At 59.5% G+C, this 17,065-nt stretch overlaps 4 protein-coding genes across 8 annotated transcripts in view; all 4 read right to left on the bottom strand.

Moving 5' to 3' along the window:
* Nucleotides 1-1,915, bottom strand: part of RAB11FIP3 (RAB11 family interacting protein 3) — a 75,040-nt gene extending 73,125 nt beyond the window's left edge. For both annotated transcript variants that reach the window (XM_065644878.1, XM_065644877.1), the window contains exon 1: nt 1,240-1,915. In XM_065644878.1, coding sequence (XP_065500950.1) covers nt 1,240-1,539 — 300 coding nt within the window. In that variant the 5' untranslated portion in view covers nt 1,540-1,915. The remainder of the gene's footprint in view (nt 1-1,239) is intronic.
* A 1,062-nt stretch (nt 1,916-2,977) lies between these two features.
* On the bottom strand, nt 2,978-9,731 carry DECR2 (2,4-dienoyl-CoA reductase 2). Of its 2 annotated transcripts, none has more exons than XM_065644725.1 (9): nt 9,601-9,731; nt 9,390-9,458; nt 8,891-8,942; nt 7,223-7,358; nt 6,662-6,786; nt 6,008-6,101; nt 5,650-5,754; nt 4,865-5,053; nt 2,978-4,091 (listed from the first exon to the last, which is right to left on the bottom strand). In XM_065644725.1, the coding sequence occupies exons 1-9, from the start codon at nt 9,696-9,698 to the stop codon at nt 4,057-4,059; spliced, it is 903 nt and encodes a 300-aa protein (XP_065500797.1). In that variant the 5' UTR covers nt 9,699-9,731; the 3' UTR covers nt 2,978-4,056. The 2 variants fall into 2 exon arrangements, with proteins under 2 accessions (XP_065500797.1, XP_065500796.1); XM_065644724.1 differs by having other exon boundaries at nt 4,836-5,053; nt 9,601-9,710.
* A 907-nt stretch (nt 9,732-10,638) lies between these two features.
* NME4 (NME/NM23 nucleoside diphosphate kinase 4) lies at nt 10,639-13,138 on the bottom strand. The gene is made up of 5 exons (XM_065645308.1): nt 13,021-13,138; nt 11,331-11,461; nt 11,085-11,186; nt 10,900-11,012; nt 10,639-10,819 (listed from the first exon to the last, which is right to left on the bottom strand). Exons 1-5 carry the CDS (start codon nt 13,109-13,111, stop codon nt 10,699-10,701), a joined length of 558 nt encoding a protein of 185 aa, XP_065501380.1. The 5' UTR covers nt 13,112-13,138; the 3' UTR covers nt 10,639-10,698.
* Nucleotides 13,139-16,335: 3,197 nt separating this feature from the next.
* Nucleotides 16,336-17,065, bottom strand: part of XPO6 (exportin 6) — a 52,616-nt gene continuing 51,886 nt past the window's right edge. For all 3 annotated transcript variants that reach the window (XM_065645297.1, XM_065645296.1, XM_065645295.1), the window contains exon 24: nt 16,336-17,032. In XM_065645297.1, the coding sequence (XP_065501369.1) occupies nt 16,931-17,032 (102 nt within the window). In that variant the 3' untranslated portion in view covers nt 16,336-16,930. The remainder of the gene's footprint in view (nt 17,033-17,065) is intronic.

Here is a 17,065-nt window from a genome sequence, read left to right on the forward strand (position 1 = left end):
CCCCCCAGTGCCATGACACTACCCGGTTAATCATGCAACGAACAGTAAGTGATGCCATCTGCACACACACTGCTCCTTACTAGCAAGCATCTGACAGAGAAGTTACACATTTCCAATTCATGGAGATATTTTCTAGAAAAAATGCCTTTATTTTATCTTTAAGAGGTGTTTTTACCATGAGGACAGAAATAAAAAACTCTCCTCTGCCAAAACACTCCTTCACACACGATGATTTGCTTTGTCATGCCACTTCAATACCTACACAGCAGCCACAGATAAAGAATTAAAGCAGATCTGGGTGAGCACATAGAAACTTCATAACAATACCTGCATGCCTTAAAAAATAATTTTTTTTTCTCGTAGCAATGCCAGTGCAGGCCAACATACAAAATGTCAACAAATTCATTTCCATCCCCTGGTACGCTGCTAGAGGTCTCTCCATTTTGGGTCATACCAGGCAGCTTCAAATTACATCGCATCCGATCTGCTACAAGGAAACACAAGCTCACTATGGTACAAAGCAGCACAAAGAAGAAAAAAGCGCATTCAGGATTGTCAAACCCGTGATAAGCGAGCGACTCAGTACTCAGCGTGGTGCCAGCAAGCCCACGCAGGGACCCTGGGCAGCTGGAAGGGCACGGGGCCGCTTGAGATCCCGGGATCTCGCTGCTGGTCCCTTACACACAGGAGCTGCGCAGACGAACCTAAAACGTGTTAGTGATGGAGAACAAAGAGAGGGGACGCGGGCTCCCCGCGGCACTGCTGACATGCTGTTCCCAGAGGATCAGGACCTAGAAAATATGAGCTCCAGTTTCGCCCAGCTCCCTCCATGCCTCCTGCATCCATTTAAGCCCCTGACTGCCCTTCACCTGGGACAACCCGGAGGCCGGTGATGCAGACACTGCGCTCGCTCATGGTTAAAGCTCCTCCAAGGGCTGCTGCTGTGAACACAAGCTGCCTTTGCTCATCACCCCTTCGGCACACGGGTGACCACCAAAGGCCCAGCGCGGGGGCTCCCCACTAGTGACAGCAGCTGCAGAGTCCACGGCAGAGGAGCCATCGCTCGGCTCACACCCCGGGCCCGCGGCTCCTTCCCTGGGGGGCACCGAGCTCTGCGGGCACCAACTGGGAAGCGCCGGGCAGGTGTGAGGGGAGGCCCTGGCCTGACCGGGCCCCACAGGCCCGACCGGGCTCCGGGGCGGGCCCGGACCCGGTGCCCGGGGAAGCCACCAGCCTCACCTGCTCGGCACCGTAGGCCGTGGCGAACTGGACAAACTCCTCCACACGCACGAAGCCGTCGCCGTCGCGGTCCAGGGCATCGAAGACAGGCCGGAGGCGCGGCTCCTCCTCCGGCCGGGCCGGGGGCTCCACGGGCTCCTCCAGGGCCGGGCAGCCCCCCCGCCCCGGCGGGGACCACGGCGGCGGCCCCGGGGCGGGCTCGGCGGCCTCAGGTGCCCAGAGGATCGGCTCCGGCCCGTCCCGCCGCGGCCCCCGGGGGAGCGGGGGCTCGGGCACGGCCGCCGGCGGATGCGGCTCCATTTTCACCGGCGGCGCTCAGCGCCCGCCGCCGCCCGCCCCGCCGCTGCCCGGCGGCCATGCCCCGTCGCCATCACCCCCTCACATCACGGCCGCCCGGCGGGGCGGTGCCGGTACCGGTGCGGCGATGCCAGTGCAGTCCCAGCGGTAGCTCCGCCCTCACTCGGGCACACGGCTTTGTGCGAGGCGGCGTCCGCCCCGTCCGCCGCGCTCTCACCGGAGGCGGCCCCGCCGCCCCGCCCCGCCCGGGACCGGCGGCTCCGAGCGCCGGGGTGACGCGGTTCTTCCCCGCAACCGGGGGAGTGGGAGCAGGCGGCGGTGCCGAGAAACAACCCCGCCCGCCCGCCCGCGCCGCCGCTCCGGGGCAGCCCGCGGCGAACCGCCAGATCCAATGCGGTGGCCGCCGCAGCAGCCGGGGCGGTGACGTCACTCGTCTGCCCGTGCGCCCCCACGCCCACCCCGACGCGGCGCGAGGCCGCGGGAAGGCCCCGCCCGTTGCCCCGCCCCGCGCGCGGCTGGAGGGGTAAGGACCACGCGGCGCGGGAGCACGTGCCGCCCGCGCCCCACTCCGGGTCGTGGGGGGCACCAGGACCCCCGCACCCCCGGGGGGAGTGTGCGCCGGGCCCTGCGCATCCCATCCTCCTGCCCCGCTCCCAGCCCCACACTGCCCGTGTTAGCCGCCCCGTGGACCCCGCCCCGGGGTTTGGCCCAAGCTGAGCCTATGGGAGGGACCACGCGTCATTACAGACAGTCCCCAACCCGCTCGGGTACGGTGAACCGAGACCCAGTTGAATAGGTGCATCCACCCAGAACAAGGGATGCAGAAGCCTGGACCAGCAAACCTCCCACACAGTCCTCCAGGAGGAAATACTTGCCGTGTTGTCTGGGAAAAGGGATAGTGTGGCCAGATGCAAATCCTAGGAGAGTCCTGGGCAAAGGACAGTGCCCAGACCCCAGGGCAAGCACCACATCCCCATCCCCACTGAAGGGGTCGGCGTGTCCCTCCCACCAAATCCCTCAGCACTTCCCTGTCACCTCTGCTGAGGGACTCAATGGCTGCTGGAACTATCTCCCCAGAGCTGGCTGGGGCCAAGAAGGGACCAGGTCCTCAAGTACCACTTGTATGGGGTGACAGGGTCCAGCAGCCACCAAAGACTGGGACTGCACAAGGCTTTGGGAACGAACGGTGGTTTTCCACCTCCCTCAGGGCACAATTCGGGCCATCAGGATCAGTCAGCACCCCAGGGCACAGGCACTGGCTTTGCTCGAGTAGCAGTGATCTATACATTGGTGCTCTGATCAAAGACATGACTTGCCTCCTAAAGCTCTTCCTGTTGCCACCACCGGCTCAACAGAGGACAAGGAGCACCAGCAAACCTTCCCGAGGTCCCAGCAGTCAGAGGCCACAGGAACAACCGCCTGCACAGACAAACAGATGAGAAGTGTCACAGCTCAGGGTGGAAGTTCTTTATTTGTGGCCTGGAGGAAGGAGCAAAACCTGGCAAGTCTACAATCAAGTAAGAAATACAATCAAGTAGAAAAACAAGCTTTACGGAATTCAGGATAAGCTTAAAGATTGCTGTCAGCAGCAGGAGGCTGCAGCACATGAGCTGTGTGTGTGCGTGTGCCCCCGAGGTGCTGGCACCAGGGGCATATTTGGCTCTGGCAGCCCAGCGCAGAGCTGGTGCAGCCCCTGCAGCTCGTCAGCTCAGCGCCCTGCTCAGAAAGGACTGAATTTCAGTAGCCGTTGATTCACCCTCGGCTGTAGTGTCTGTATGAAGAAAGGAGACAGCACGAGACTGGCGTGACAGACAGACTGGGGGGGCAGACAGACAACTGGACATTCCAGGCTCCCAACAGATACAGTGCTACAGTGTACAGAGCCAGCTCTGGTGGGCTCCAACCTCACACCACCTCTGCTCCCAGGAGAGGGACACCCCAGCTAAATCTGCTCTGGGGACTGCTGCCCCATTAGGAACTCCCCCAGAGGGGACAGGGCCACTTCCCCATGCCAGGGGCCAGCCTGGTCCTTGCTCCTCTCCGGAGAGCTGCCAGCTCCTGTTGCCAAGCCAGAGCTGCCCCCAAAATGCTGATCTCAGCCCAGGACAGGCTGAACTACTCTCCCCTCCCAAAAAGGAGCTGCTGCTGGGGGTCTTGGGCAGCTCCCAGAGTGAGATGGGGGAGAGGGGAGGAAGAGGACAGGTAACCATGGGCAACACTGCCTGGGACTTGGGAAAGGCCAGGAGAGCAAATCATAGGAGACACAAATGGACAGTGAATGTCCCACACTGTCCCTGCGCCCTCAGCCATGTCAGCTCAGAAGAAAGTAACAGCACAGAACGGGGGTGGCCTTGCTCCCCACCCAGCACCCCAGTGCTTCCTCCCCGAGGCAGAATCAGTGTCGCCACCAGTCACAGGCAGCAACTATCGGCTATGACACTGTGAGATGTCACCCCGAGATGTCCCAGAGCAGCAGCATTCCATCTTGTTTCTGTCCATCGGTCAGTCTCAGGCTGTCCATCATTGATTTTTGTTTGCTCCTGCAGCCCAGAAATCTGCAAGACAGCAGGGAGTGGGTACAGAGTCCTGCCTGGGCCTGCTGGGCTGGAGGGGGCTGCCAGGCAGGAGGAAAGGGGAAGAAGGGAAACCTCTCTCCCAGAAAGCCCCAGTAACCAGGCATCAGCTTCCATCCCACCTCTACAGAATCCTGTATACAGTTCAACTGCAACACAAAACACATCGCAGTACCTCATGCAAGGAAGAAAAGAGAGGCAGAAGCTGTCAGGACCCTCTGTGCCCAGTCCTGCTGGTGAGGCACAGCAGAGGGGAATCATACCGCTTCAGGGGACACTCAGAGGTGTCCAGACTAGGATCCTCCAGCAGGAACAACAAGAGATACCACATAAACCCCAGGCTCAGAGGAAAAACCCAGCAATTTCTCCTGCCCTTCCCAAGTCATCCCTAGAACCATCCATGAGGACTCAAGAGATGTTCCCCATGTTGCTCAGTGCCTGTTCTGATAACAGCATGGGGGAAGACCCTGCTCCACCTTCCCAAAAACAGAGGAAGGCTTGAAAAAAGTGCTTTCGTGTCGAGACCTGGGCTGGCTGCCCTCACTCAGAAACCCTGACACCCACCGTCTGTCCCCTCTGCCCCAACACAGGAGGGGCAGAGCCTGGTGCTGGCACCAGATGACCAAGGCACTTGAAGAAGGTAACGCCATGTCCCTGTACCACAGGGCAACAGGGTTTCTGACACGAGCCCTGCTTTATTTCCACAGAATGGGAAATGCACGTCACCTAGAGTTTAGCAGAGGATGAAGCAATACCCAGCAAGGCGGGGAAGTTGTTGGCAGAGGTCAGCCAGCTCCCACCATCCACGACCAGGGTGGTTCCCGTCACATAGGAGGAGAGGGGGCTCGCCAGGTACAGCGTGCTGTGGGCGATCTCCGTCTTGTTCCCTGCACGCTGGAGGGGGATCATGTCAAACTGGCCTCCTTCCTTGGCAAATTTCCCACCTAAGTGGTGGAAGAAAGAGTGAGGTAGGACCATGGGACCCCTGTCCACCACCACTGCAGTGCCGCTTGCGCAGGGCTTGCTGAGAGCCCCAGGGAACCTGGAGGAGATCCTGGCACAGCCCTAAGGACAGCACAGAGGAAAAGGCTTCAGAAGAGGGTTAAATGAGGGGAGCTCAAGCCCAGCGGTGGAGTTTGTACCGCAACACTGAGTTCAAGACAACACTTCAGAGAGCTTTCCCAGCCTCCAGGGATGAACCCACATGCCACTGATGGACTGCAAGAGCTGCACCATCAGGCATGGCAGCTGGTCAGGCTGAGCTTTGTGAGAACACATTACATCATGGTGTCAGAGAGCATAAAAAGCTGCCATTCAGCAGAAAAATCGGTGCCCCGCGAGGTACCAAGGACACAGGAAGGGCTGCTCCCCCAAAGAGACGTGCAGCTGGGTCACAGTACAGCCATGCCCAACAGCAACGGCCCCAACTGCATCACACACCCCCCGAGCCGAGTGGCACTGGTGGTCCATCACAGCCCTCTCCCAGACAGATGCCAGCAAGCCACCACTGAGCAGAGACAAGAGCTCCAGGTTGCCTCACCCAGCCGCCGGTAGCCCTCGGTGCCTGTAATGGGGCCTGGCGCCAAGCTGTTCACTCGGATGTTATTGGGTCCCCACTCCACAGCAAGGTGACGGGTCATGGCATCTGGGAAGGGATTACAACAGGAATGAGAAAGGGAGAGCAGAGCCATTCCAGTAACTTCTGTAGGGGGCAAAAAGCCACAAGAGACTGGACAAGAACAAAGGGCCCTGTAAAAGCAAGCCTGGGGGAGAGAAAAGCCTCGGCCCAAACCTATAACCACACCAATTCACATTCATCTCTCCCATTCCAATATTTGGGAAGAACCAGCCTCCTTCCTGATCCCCTTGCAGACCCCCAGCAAGGAGTGTTTAAGTACCTATGGCAGCCTTAGCAGAACCAGCATGCACCTGGAGGGCCTGCCCTCGGTAGCTCAGGGTTGCCGTGATGTTAACAATGATCCCACCGTGGTCCTGGGGAAGGAAAGGGGATGTGGCATTAGGCAGGGAGCAGCACAAAGGTTTGCACAGGAAGGTGATGGGACAAGAGAGCTGAGCTCACCCACAGGCACTGCCACCTCTGCGTTGCTAACCCATCACTGAGGCAGCACTGCCCACCCAGCGTCACCGAGCTGAGGCAGCCAGCAAGGCCCTTCCAGAGAGGTGGGAGATGCAGGGGACAAGCAAAGGCCGAGGGAAAGCAGAGGAGCTGGAAAAGGAGCAGCAGATCACAGCTTCTCCCAGGCAGGTGGCAGAGCATGGAAAGGTGCCACTAAAGTCAAAGCCCCAGGGCTGGGTACAGGCAGGATTCCTGGTTCCTGTGCAGGGGCTGCCATTCCTGGGATGGAACGGACTGGATCTGAGCAGGGTGGTGGCAGAGGCCCAGCAGCCTGGCCCTTGCTACATGGGTTCTGTGCTCCCTTCTGTCCTTCAAACTTCCCTGAATTTCTCAGGAGTGAAGTGTGGCTTGTTTGACGCTAACCTGCCTTACCAGGAGCCTTTCCAGCGAGTCTCCTGGCTCTGGTTCCACTTACCCGGAAATATTTCTCAAAGAGGACTTTGGAGGTGTTGAAGGTGCCAATGGTGTCAATATCTATCACAGTCTTGAAGGCGTTGAAGGATAGGGCGCTGGCTGGGCACAGAAAGTTTCCGGCAGCACCTGAAGAACAAGCAGCCAGGAGCAGAGTCAGATGGGGCCAGGAGAGATAAAGTATGTTCAGTGCACTTCTGCAAGAGGGAAGGCGAGCGATACCATCTGGGTAGACTGGAGAGCATGTGGAAACAGCCCTGGTAAGGGGATAGACAACTTGTGGCTCTGGGTGGCCAGCAGCAAAGCCAGCCTGAGGGCAGGAGAGTGCTGGTGCAGTGGGAGCAGGGATGATCCACACCCAGGCAAGTAGGGATGGCCATGCATCACGAACGGGTCTCTGCTTCCTTGGAGCCCATCTCCTCTGCGCTCCCAGGGGCTGCCCAGATGCTCCCAGGCCAAAGCAGCATAAGCCAGACACCAGGCAAACACAACACCCATGCATGGAAATGCCCTTCCTAGCAGTGAGTCTGTACCAAATCTTCCCCCTGCCCACCCCAGCAGTCACCGTTAATGAGGATGTCAATCCGCTTGAACTCTTTCAGCGCCTCATCCACCGCTGCCTCAATGGTTTGGGGCTGCCTGACATCTAGGGACAGAGGGAGGCACTGCTGGCCTGTGGCTGCCACCAGCTTTTTAGAGGCCTACAAAAAAGAGAGGTGAGGTTCATGCTGAGACTCTGTCCTTCAGTGAGGGTTAGACCCGGACCTTGTAACAGGTGAGGAAGAAGTCAGGCAGGAGCCCCATGCAAAATACTATGGGCATGGGAGAGACCTGCCTAAACACAGATGGCTTCAGCCTTGCAGCAGGTAAAGCCCTAGGGTAGCCACAGAAAGCTCCTGCATGTCGTGTTCCAGCCACACGACAGGCTGACCCTGAGGCCTCACTAAGCGCAGTTATCTCCGTGGCCTGTCACTGACACATCCCAAGCAGCATCTCTGCAGGGCAAGTACAAAGGTTGGACCCAAACGAGGCATTTTTGACATCAGCCCAGGCATAGTTAACCTTTAGATCCAAAAATGTCAGTAGGCAAAAGGACAAATGCAGAACAGCAGTTGCCAGGGTCACTGCCTGCGAGGCAGAGCGGGCCAGCTCTGCGGCTCAGTGCCTGCCACAAACCAGCCCCGTGGTGCTCATTAAGAACATGACTCTCCCCAGCAAATTAAGCATAGGGGATGCACAAACTCAGCAACAACCCTGCACAACACCCAGCGATGTTCCTGCTCGGGCTCATTAGGCCTTTCCAGGCTTTGAGCACCAACTAGCATACACCCAGCATCAAGAGCCTGGGCAAGCAGCCCCTGTGCACTCAGAAGACCCCAGCCCCTTAGGAACAAAAAGGTGCTGAGCTTTGCAGCTTGTTTTCTGGTACACGACCATGAAGAAATGTGAAATGACAGCACTAACCACGTCCAGGCAGCTGGGTCGTGCCAGCTCACTCCCAAGTGCCGATTTTGATCGTTATTACATTTCAGTGAAGGCCCCCCACAGCTACCACAAAGCTCTCTCACAGTCTGTGTTGGCTTGAGACCACAGCACAAGCCACAGCGACAAACGGAAACTGTGATCAGCCAAACCCCAGCCCCAGGTCAGATACACAGGGGTGGGTGTTTGCTCAGCCCAGCCATCCACAGGGTAGCTACCACCTAGTAGAGCTTCTTCAGTCACTGCTTCCCAGCCCTGCATCCTGTGTCTCCAGATGCAAGATAAACAAGATTTGGGGGCTCAGAGTACCTCCCCCAGCCCAGGTAACCCTTGGACAAGGAGGACTTGCCCTACTTGAGGCTGAGATTCAGGTGTGACCTCGGGGTCTGCCACTTCCCTGCTGACAAACCTTCCCCACAGTGTGTTTCTCTCTGTCTCATCAACAAAAAGGTGATGTGATACCTGGAACAGACACTCCCAAAGCTGGCAGGGGAAGGTATCTGCACAATTAACTGAGCTCTACTGCAAGGTGCAGTAGGTGCAGCTCACCCTAAACCCGCACCCGTCCTCCCCATCACTGCTGGTGCTGGAGTGCTCAGAGCTGGGAGAAGACAAGGCAGCACTGGTGAGCCACTCCTGTTACACCATTCCCAGGGCTCCTAGCTCTGCCCAGAGGAGAGGGCAGAAGGAATTCCAGGTGTTCACAGCTCTCCCTTCTGCTTGCTTCTCCCACTGGAGCGCACAGACTCACCTCTGATACGCGCTGCAGGTTCCGGCTTGCGATGACTGTCCGGCAGCCATGCCTGCAAAGAAGGCGATGGTGAGAAGGACCACAAGGCGCCAGCTCCTCCCAGTTATCTCAGCCCTCTGGGGATTACCAGGAGTTTGGTTGGTGAGCAGTAGGAGGTGGCACAACATCCTTGGAGGAAGTGCTGCTCCTCCAACCCCACAGGACTCACAAACAGGCAGAGTTCTGGCCGGGGCACCAGAGACCCGTCCCAGCGCTGTGCCAGCGGCAGCCCCAGCCTCCCACACCCCCCAGCCTGCAGGTTCACATCCCAGCACCTGCTGTTCACAACTCTCCTAAGGGCTCTGTTGCCCCCGGATTCACACCCCACCTCTTCCAGGCCACGTTACCACAGCCGCCTCAGCGGAAGCGAAGCTTTTCCCGCTCTGTGCCACCGGCGCCCCAGGAAGCCCAAGCCCCCCCGGGCACCGCCGCCAACCGCAGCCCCGCCGCGCTCCCCCACCTCATGAAGATCTCGGCGATGCGGAAGCCGATGCCCGAGCCGCCCCCAGTGACGAACGCCACCTGGCCCCTGGGGAACAAAGGGACAGTCAGAGCCAAGCGCCGGGCAAGGCCGGCGGGAGAGGTTGTGCCCCCCAGGCCGCGGCCGCACACCCAGCGGCCCGAGCTGAGGCCCCAGGGCGGGCCGGAGCCCTCAGCGCCCCGGCACTCACGCCAGGATGTCGGGGCTGAAGAGGTGGCGGTACTCGCGGAGGCAGTCATCGCTGTCCACGTCCGCCGGCGGACGGGACGCTGCTGCGGCCTCCGCCATGCTGGCCCCACCGCAGAGCACGCCGGGACGGCGCCGCCGCAGAGTACGCCGGGAGATGTAGTCCTCGCCGGGAAACGGCCCGCCCCGCGCATGCGCAGGCGTCGGCAGGCGTTGCCTGGCAACGGTGGCGCGGCGTCCCATGGCGCCCCCCAGTGTCCCTAGGGGCACACTGGTGTGCCGGTGGCAGCCCGGCGACACCCCCGGCCCTCCCAGCAATATCCCAGTGCCCCCTGGAGCCCCCCGGACGCCCCTTGCCAGCCCAGACCCACCCCGGGCTCTTCCAGGGACCTGCAGAGCCTCCTGCTGCCCCCGGGGACAGCCCAGTGCCACCACAGTGCCCTCCGCGGTTAGCCCAGTGCCTCCCGGAGCTTCCCGGTATCACCGCAGTGCTCCCTGGGGACACGCAAGCACTTCACAGGGACATTTCTGTCTCCCAGAGCCGCCCAGTACCGCCCCCGTGGCCCCCAGGGACAGCACAGTGCCTGCCCAGCGTGCTCTGAGGACCTTCAAGTGCCTCCCAGAGGTTCCCAATGCCAGCCCAGGGATGTGCCAGTGCCTCCCAGAACTTCCCAGTATCACCGCAGTGCCCCCCAGGGACAGCCCACTGACTCCCAGCACCACCCTAATGCCCCCCAAAGGCATCCCAGCCCTTCACAGTGTCATCCCAGTGCCTGCCTAACCTTCCCAGTACCTCCCCAGAGCTTCTCAGTACTGTCCCACGGCCATCCAGTGACATCCTGGTGCCTGCCTAACCTTCCCAGTACCACCCCAGGGATATGCCAGTGCCTCCCAGAGCTTCCCAGTATCCCCCCAGTGAGCTCTAGGGACATCCCAGTATCCCTCCAGTGCCCCCAGTACTACCCCAGTGCCCCCCAGTGGCCCCATGACAGCCTGACAGTGTCCAAGGGAGGGAACTGGAGCCGTGACTGGAGACGCTGGGTTTATTGAGGGGCTGGGGGTCCTGCCCAGGGTGGGGGGGTCGGTGCCGTCCAGGGCTGCCCTATGGCCCCCAAGTGTAGTCCCGGTCTCCGCTCTCCCAGGCCACCAACTCGTTCCGCTGGAACCAGAAGCCGATCTCCCGCTGGGCCGTCTCCACCGAGTCACTGGCGTGGACCACGTTCCTGCGCAGGGATGGGGATGGGCGTGGTGCCGTGGCCGTGGGGTCCCACTACCAGCCCTGTCACCTGCCCCGCACCCCTACCTGCTGACATGCATGCTGAAGTCCCCTCGGATGGTGCCTGCTGCTGCCACCGCTGAGTCCGTGTCCCCCACCATGGCACGTGTAGACCTGACCACATTGTAGCCCTCCCACACCTGTGGGACAGGGGACACCTGAGCCCCCTGGACCCTCCCCGGGACCCCCAAAACCCCTGTCACAGCCCTCACCATGGCCACCAGTGGCCCCGAGGTCATGTAGGCGAGGAGTGCTGGGTAGAAGGGCTTCTGCCGCAGCTGCTGGTAGTGCTTGTCCAGGAGACCCTGGTCTGCCTGATGGCAGTGCGGGGTGACAGTGGGGACACCTGGCCAGTGCCCCCCGCTGGCACTGCCTCACGGCTCCCCCTGAGCCAGCTGCAGGGTGAGGGGAGCAGGGTCCCTAGGGGGGACAGGTGACAGCTTGGTGGGGACAGGTACCTGGAGCAGCTTCATGGCCACCAGCTTGAAGCCACGCCGCTCAAAGCGCTGGATGACGTTCCCCACCAGCCGCCGTTGCACCGCGTCCGGCTTCACCAGCACCAGCGTCTTCTCCTGCAGCTCTGGGGGGGCTGCGTGGGGATGGGGGGGCCAGTGTCACTGCCAGGCATGGTGCACAGGTCACCGCCAGACATGGCACACGGGCATGGGTTGCAGCAACAGGACCGCGTGCTGCTCCTGGGGCACCACCTGTCACTGCTCAGTTCCAGTAGGCAGCGGCTGCTGCGGGGTGACCCTGTCCCCATCCCTGTCCCCATCCCAGGGCTGTATCCCCCTGGCCAAGCTGTGCCTTGCAGACTGGGGGGGGTCCCATAGGAGACCCAAGGGACACATTGCAAAGCCCAGGTGGGTGCTGGGAACACATCTGTGGCTGGGAGACACCCTTTAACAGGCTGGCTCTGGTTTCAGCTGCCAAGTCCTGGTGTTGGGGTTGCAGGTGCCACCCCATGTGCCATCACTCCTGCCCGGCCTCAAGCGCTTCCCCCTGCCTGGAGGCAGCGGGGCACCAGCCTTGGCACAAAGCAGGCCCCTGGTCACAGCCCTCCACTGGCAGAGAGCAAAATGGATACTGTGAGATGGCAGGGTCCAGCGTCACTGTCACCCGCGGACTGTGGCACAGCAAGGTCTGGCATTGCCATCACCCACGGCACCGTGGGATGGCAGGGTCCACCATCGCCATCATGCCCTCAGCCCTGACACTGGCCCTGCTGGAGCCACACTGGCCGGAGGGGACAGAAGTCCCCAGGGGACAACATGTCCTGTCCACCAGAGGAACAGGGCAGGAAGGAGGGGAAGGGAGAGAAGCTGCCAAGCCGGGACCTTCCCTGCCAGCCTCAGGCTTCAGGATCCTGCCCTGGGCTGCAAGACCGGGCCCCAGTGCCGGTGGGGGCAGACCCCACGATGTCACCCACTTTTCCGGGTGTTGCTGGACATGACCAGGCTTCACATGGCTCCCGCCCTGGGGATGGCACAGGGGTTGACCCATCCTGGCCCTGGGGACACAAAGCCCCTCGGGATCCACAGGACAGTGCCAGGGGAGCCACCAGCTCCAGCCGCTGCCCCGTCATGACGCATGGCTGGGGGCAGGAGACTGCGGCACTGACCCACACTGCAAAGAAGTGAAAGGCCCCATAAGCTGGACACCCACTCTGAGGGGCTGCCCCTTGAACAAAGGGACAGGGCACTGGGGGGGCCGAGGCGACTAGGAGGGGATGGGGCAGTGGGCATCACGGGGACAGGTTGGGAACGGGAGCCCCGAGGGGCAGGATGGGCAGGGAACTCAGGGCAGGATGGGGACCGGGTTCACGGGGGCAGGATGGGTGCAGGATGGGGGCAGGATGCTCAGGAGCAGGACAGGGATTGGGATGGGGTCCCCAAGGGCAGGATAGTGAAGCAGCGAAGCGCAGGATGGGCATGGGGAGAGGGTCCTCCAGGGCAGGACAGGGATGGGGACCAGGTCCCCAGGGCAGGATGAGGATGGGGACAGGGTCGCCAGGAACAGGATGAGGATGGGGACAGGATCCCCAGGTGCAGGATGGGGAAGGGACTGAGGGCAGGACAAGGATGGGGACAGGGTCCCCGGGAACCAGACGGGGAAGGGGCCGGGGAACAGGATGGGGCCGTGTCTCACCGGAGCCGTAGCAGCGGGGCCCGGGGGGGAGGCTGAGGCCCGGCTGCCCCCGCAGCAGGCTCCGGGCCAGGCAGCGCCCCAGGGAGCCCATGGCGGGGCCGGCGGGTCGGACCTGGCCGCGGCGGGGCTCGGCCGCCCCGCGGAGGCTTTAAGAGCCCGGCCGAGCCCGGGGATGGGTCGGGTTTCCGTCCCTCCCCTTAAAGCAGCCGCTGGGACCGGGCGGCCACCGCGCCTGAACGGAGCATCCCGGTACAGGGCATCCCCGGCACGGAGCATCCCCTCGGGGCGGAGCATCCCCGGTACAGAACAGTATGGAGCATCTCTGGCACGGAGCATCTCTGGCACGGAGCATCCTCGGTATGGAACAATCTTCTCGTCTGGAGCATCTCCGGCACGGAGCCCTTCCTTCTGCGGGGCTGAGCCCCAGTGGGAGCAGAGCCTGCACGACCCCACGGGTGACCCAGGGACATGGAGGGCCCGGACCCTGAGAAAAAACCAGACCTGCTTCGTGCTTTACCCCGATGGTCCAGGCGAGGACAGACCCCGCGTTAGCCCGTCCAGCCTGGGGTGCAAGGGAGCTCTGTGCTGCGTGGACCCCCAGCCCTGTTGAAGGGCCACAGTGGCAGCACCCAGTCCGGTGCCCTCAACACGGGGCTGCCCTGGATGTGTAGTGGGTGCTGGGAAAGGGGTGCAAGGCCCCGAGGCCACTGCCCAGGTCTCCTGCAGCACCGCCCAGGTGGGAGCCCCTCTGCTTTAAATAATCACTGAAGGCTGTGGGAAGCAGGGAGGGGAATGAGCCCTATGCATGCAGAGTGCTTCAGCCTATGCTGAAGGAGGCAGAAAAGACAGGGAGGTTGTGAAGCAGCAATAGGCAGAGCCTTGGGTGCAGGAGAGAAGGATGCTCCCCTTCACAGCATCCCTCCAGCTCAGATTTGAGTTTTCCTCAAATAGGTGAGGGAGCTCTGCCTGCTCCTGAAAGGCATGGGCAGCCCTGCAGGCAGTTCTCCAGGGTCTGGTTTGAACAGGCAGCCCCATCCTAGATCCCATGCTGGGAAACCACTCTGTTGACCTACCTATCCCTCCCAAACTCCCAAGACACCTTTTGGGAGAGTAGCTTGACACAAACATTGCTATTAAAATATCTGCTAGTTCATGGAAAATCCAGATCACTTCAAGTCTGTTTTCTAAACCTGTGATGAGTGATGCGTCAAGGAACATGCACAACACACAGTGGCTCAAAGCGATTAATGGGGCTGGGTGCCCCAGGAAGGCTGGGCTTGGCTCCTTGATCTCCTTCTCCTTCCTCATTTCCTTCCTGCCCCCCAAATTACAGGGAGTGGGGGGACCAGGGCTCCCAATAGCCACAGCCTGGGGGGCACATGGAGATGGTTTTGCAGCTGTGCAGAGCATAATTTGACATGGCTTCCCTATGGGCAGAGATCATCAGCTCTTGCAAAATGGACTCTTTGGTGGCCAGAAGCTGGGGGGCTCAAGGATGGAAAAGTCCCCTCTCAAGTATCTGCTGTGCCAGCGGTGATAGTACAGAAGGCAGCATGCTTTGAAGAAGATTAAGGCAGCCAGATACATAGAAATCAGGTGCTCTTTGACTTTCACCCAGGGAGCTGCCTGGCTCACACAGAGGGCTGAGTGCTGTAGCTGGTGATGGCTGGCGAAGGAGAATCAGCTTTCAGCACAAGGGGTGGCAGGTTCCAGCCTGGGCTTTGGCCACCTTCCAGCTGCTGCCCTTGACCAGATACTCAGCAAGGTAAAAACCATGAAAAATATGCACTTTCACCCTCTGTCAACTCAATGTTTTGCAAGAAACAGAAGCACCACCAGAGATCCATGCCGGTAGCAGGTGAAGTCCCCTCAGCCCATCTCTGAGGGAAACCACCCCTTGGGTGATTGGTGGAGGAGCCACCACTGTCCCCCACCGCAGCTTGGAGCAGGGTAGAACTGCTGTGAGGGACTAGGGTGGCAGCCCAGGAGGAGGGAAAGGCTCTGTGGACAGGCGGACAGGTTTGGAGCCTGTGCGACATCTTCATAGTCTTAATAACCAGCAGGAAAACCAAGGACTCCAATTTTTAAGTGCAGATGGAGATACTGAGTTACTCCAGAGCTGACTGCTCCAAACCACATGCTCCTGGTGCAGGTTCTGGCTGGTCAGAGCTCCGCAGTCTGCTGGCAATCACCTCCCACCACACTGGTCTTCTCACACCTGTGACCTCTGCAGACAGTGGTTCACGGCCCTTGGGTGCAGGGATTGTACCCAAGGCGTGCTCTCAGCAGGCTGGACTCTGGTTCACATGCAACTTTCAACTCCAGCTGCTTGCTGCAGGGCATGAAGCACAAACATCAAACTGGTCCCAGTTCAGACAGACTGGATGCAAGGCTCTGTCTGTCCACAGGTTATCCAAACAGCATACGTTATCACCCAACAGCAAACATGTGTACGGCATGATGTTTTCCACAAAACTGTAAAGGAACCATGGAGCAAGTGTTCCTACACTCCAACTCACCCTTGATGCCTCCTGGCTGTCCACAAGCAGCCATCTCACCCAAGTCCACTTCTACAGAGGTTTACAGGAGAACCCGTGTTAACCACACCATCTCCAGGCTTGCTGCCCTCACAGTGACCAGTGCTGTTGCCACCACACAGCTCTTGTAATTAAGCCTGATTTAACACTCTACATGGGCTACCTGGCCAGAGACTTCAGGGAAAAAAAAAAAAAAAATCCTTCCCAGCTGCATGATCAGAGATTCAGAAGTTCTACAAGGCCTGGTCCTGTCTGACTGGGCTTTTAACCTCACACTCAGATGCTGCTATCGGGTCATTCCAGCCAGCGGCTGGGCCTTCAGCTCAGGTCTCCTATGATGCAACACTGTGAATGTTCAGGGATTTTCCTCCCGCAGGCAGCTCTCGATCAATTCAGCCAAGAGACTGCTGGGGGAACAAATAGAACATCACAACAGGTAACAAAACACACTAGGGAGCACACATGGTAAATATAATACAAGGGGAGAGTGAAGAAAGCAGCCAACACTGATGTGCACCAGCTCCATACAGCACCCTTCAGGAGCTGTTGACCTTGTTGGGAGCCCGGGCAAGACGCTTCTGCACCCAGGCTGCAGTACGGGCAATGCAGGGACCTGCTGCCTGTCCTCTTGCCTGATCCCGGGGAAAGGCTGCAGATTGCTGCCTGCAGCAGCATTTTGATCTAGTGGAACAGCTTGGTGACAAACAGGCCTCCAAGGAAACTAAAACAAGCTACAAGTTATTTAAAACAACAAAGTAAGCACTTTATTTCCATTAAGCATGTTGTTTTAGTATCACAATGGAATGATGAGAAAACGTTTAAAAAAACCCAAAAAAAGTCTCTAATCCCCACAAACAGCAGGGAGGTTTTCAAGGCAATTTAAAAACGAAGGGAGTGACAGAAGTGCCAAAACAGTCCCAACATCACAAGTCTCCTCCTCCAAGAGCTGGGCAGGGGCAGGAAGGTGGAATGACACGAAGGTACGAATGTCTGAAGTAGTCTTTGGCGCTTCTGCCTCACGTTTGATACGTACATGATCTCTCAAGACAACTCCACAGAAATCTCTGGAAGCAACAAAGTGCTACGTTAGTCGAACAAAACCCCAGCGCGAGGACTTTCCATGCAGCTGAGATGCCCTGCGGTTGGGCGTTAAGACACATCCTGCAGACAGTGCTGACTCCAGCTGGGGGCCTTTGGGTTGGGAGAGGACAAAAAAAAAAAAAGGAAGCGTGGTGCGTGAATCCAAGAAGATGTGCCCATGTGCAAGACACCGCGTCCTGCAGTACTGATGAAACCAGGGAGGAGAGAAGGTGGTGGCAAAACGAAACATAGATCCGTTCCCTACAGTGATCAAAACGAGTCCAGTGCAGCAACTATAGTTTCACAGTTCCAGGGGGCAAACTGTCATTGCAGAGTCTGTAGTAACGCAGGTCATTCACCAGTCTGTGCACATTCTGGGTAAACGATGGCAGATCCTGGAAAAGATCAAACAACACATTGTACTGCAA

This window comes from Caloenas nicobarica, chromosome 14 (genome assembly GCF_036013445.1).
Source record: "Caloenas nicobarica isolate bCalNic1 chromosome 14, bCalNic1.hap1, whole genome shotgun sequence".
NCBI lineage: Eukaryota > Metazoa > Chordata > Aves > Columbiformes > Columbidae > Caloenas > Caloenas nicobarica.

What these genes read in the sequence shown, in the direction of transcription:
- DECR2 (XM_065644725.1), bottom strand. Translation starts at nt 9,698, where the DNA reads ATGGCGGAGGCCGCAGCAGCGTCCCGTCCGCCGGCGGACGTGGACAGC. An exon ending in ACCTGCAGCGCGTATCAGAG is followed by an intron (nt 7,359 to 8,890) that starts GTGAGTCTGTGC and finishes TCTTTTTTGTAG; the next exon opens with GCCTCTAAAAAGCTGGTGGC. An exon ending in TCTTTGAGAAATATTTCCGG is followed by an intron (nt 6,102 to 6,661) that starts GTAAGTGGAACC and finishes TTCCTTCCCCAG; the next exon opens with GACCACGGTGGGATCATTGT.
- NME4 (XM_065645308.1), bottom strand. Translation starts at nt 13,111, where the DNA reads ATGGGCTCCCTGGGGCGCTGCCTGGCCCGGAGCCTGCTGCGGGGGCAG. An exon ending in GCCCCGCTGCTACGGCTCCG is followed by an intron (nt 11,462 to 13,020) that starts GTGAGACACGGC and finishes ATCCCCACGCAG; the next exon opens with CCCCCCCAGAGCTGCAGGAG. An exon ending in TTCAGCATGCATGTCAGCAG is followed by an intron (nt 10,820 to 10,899) that starts GTAGGGGTGCGG and finishes ATCCCTGCGCAG; the next exon opens with GAACGTGGTCCACGCCAGTG.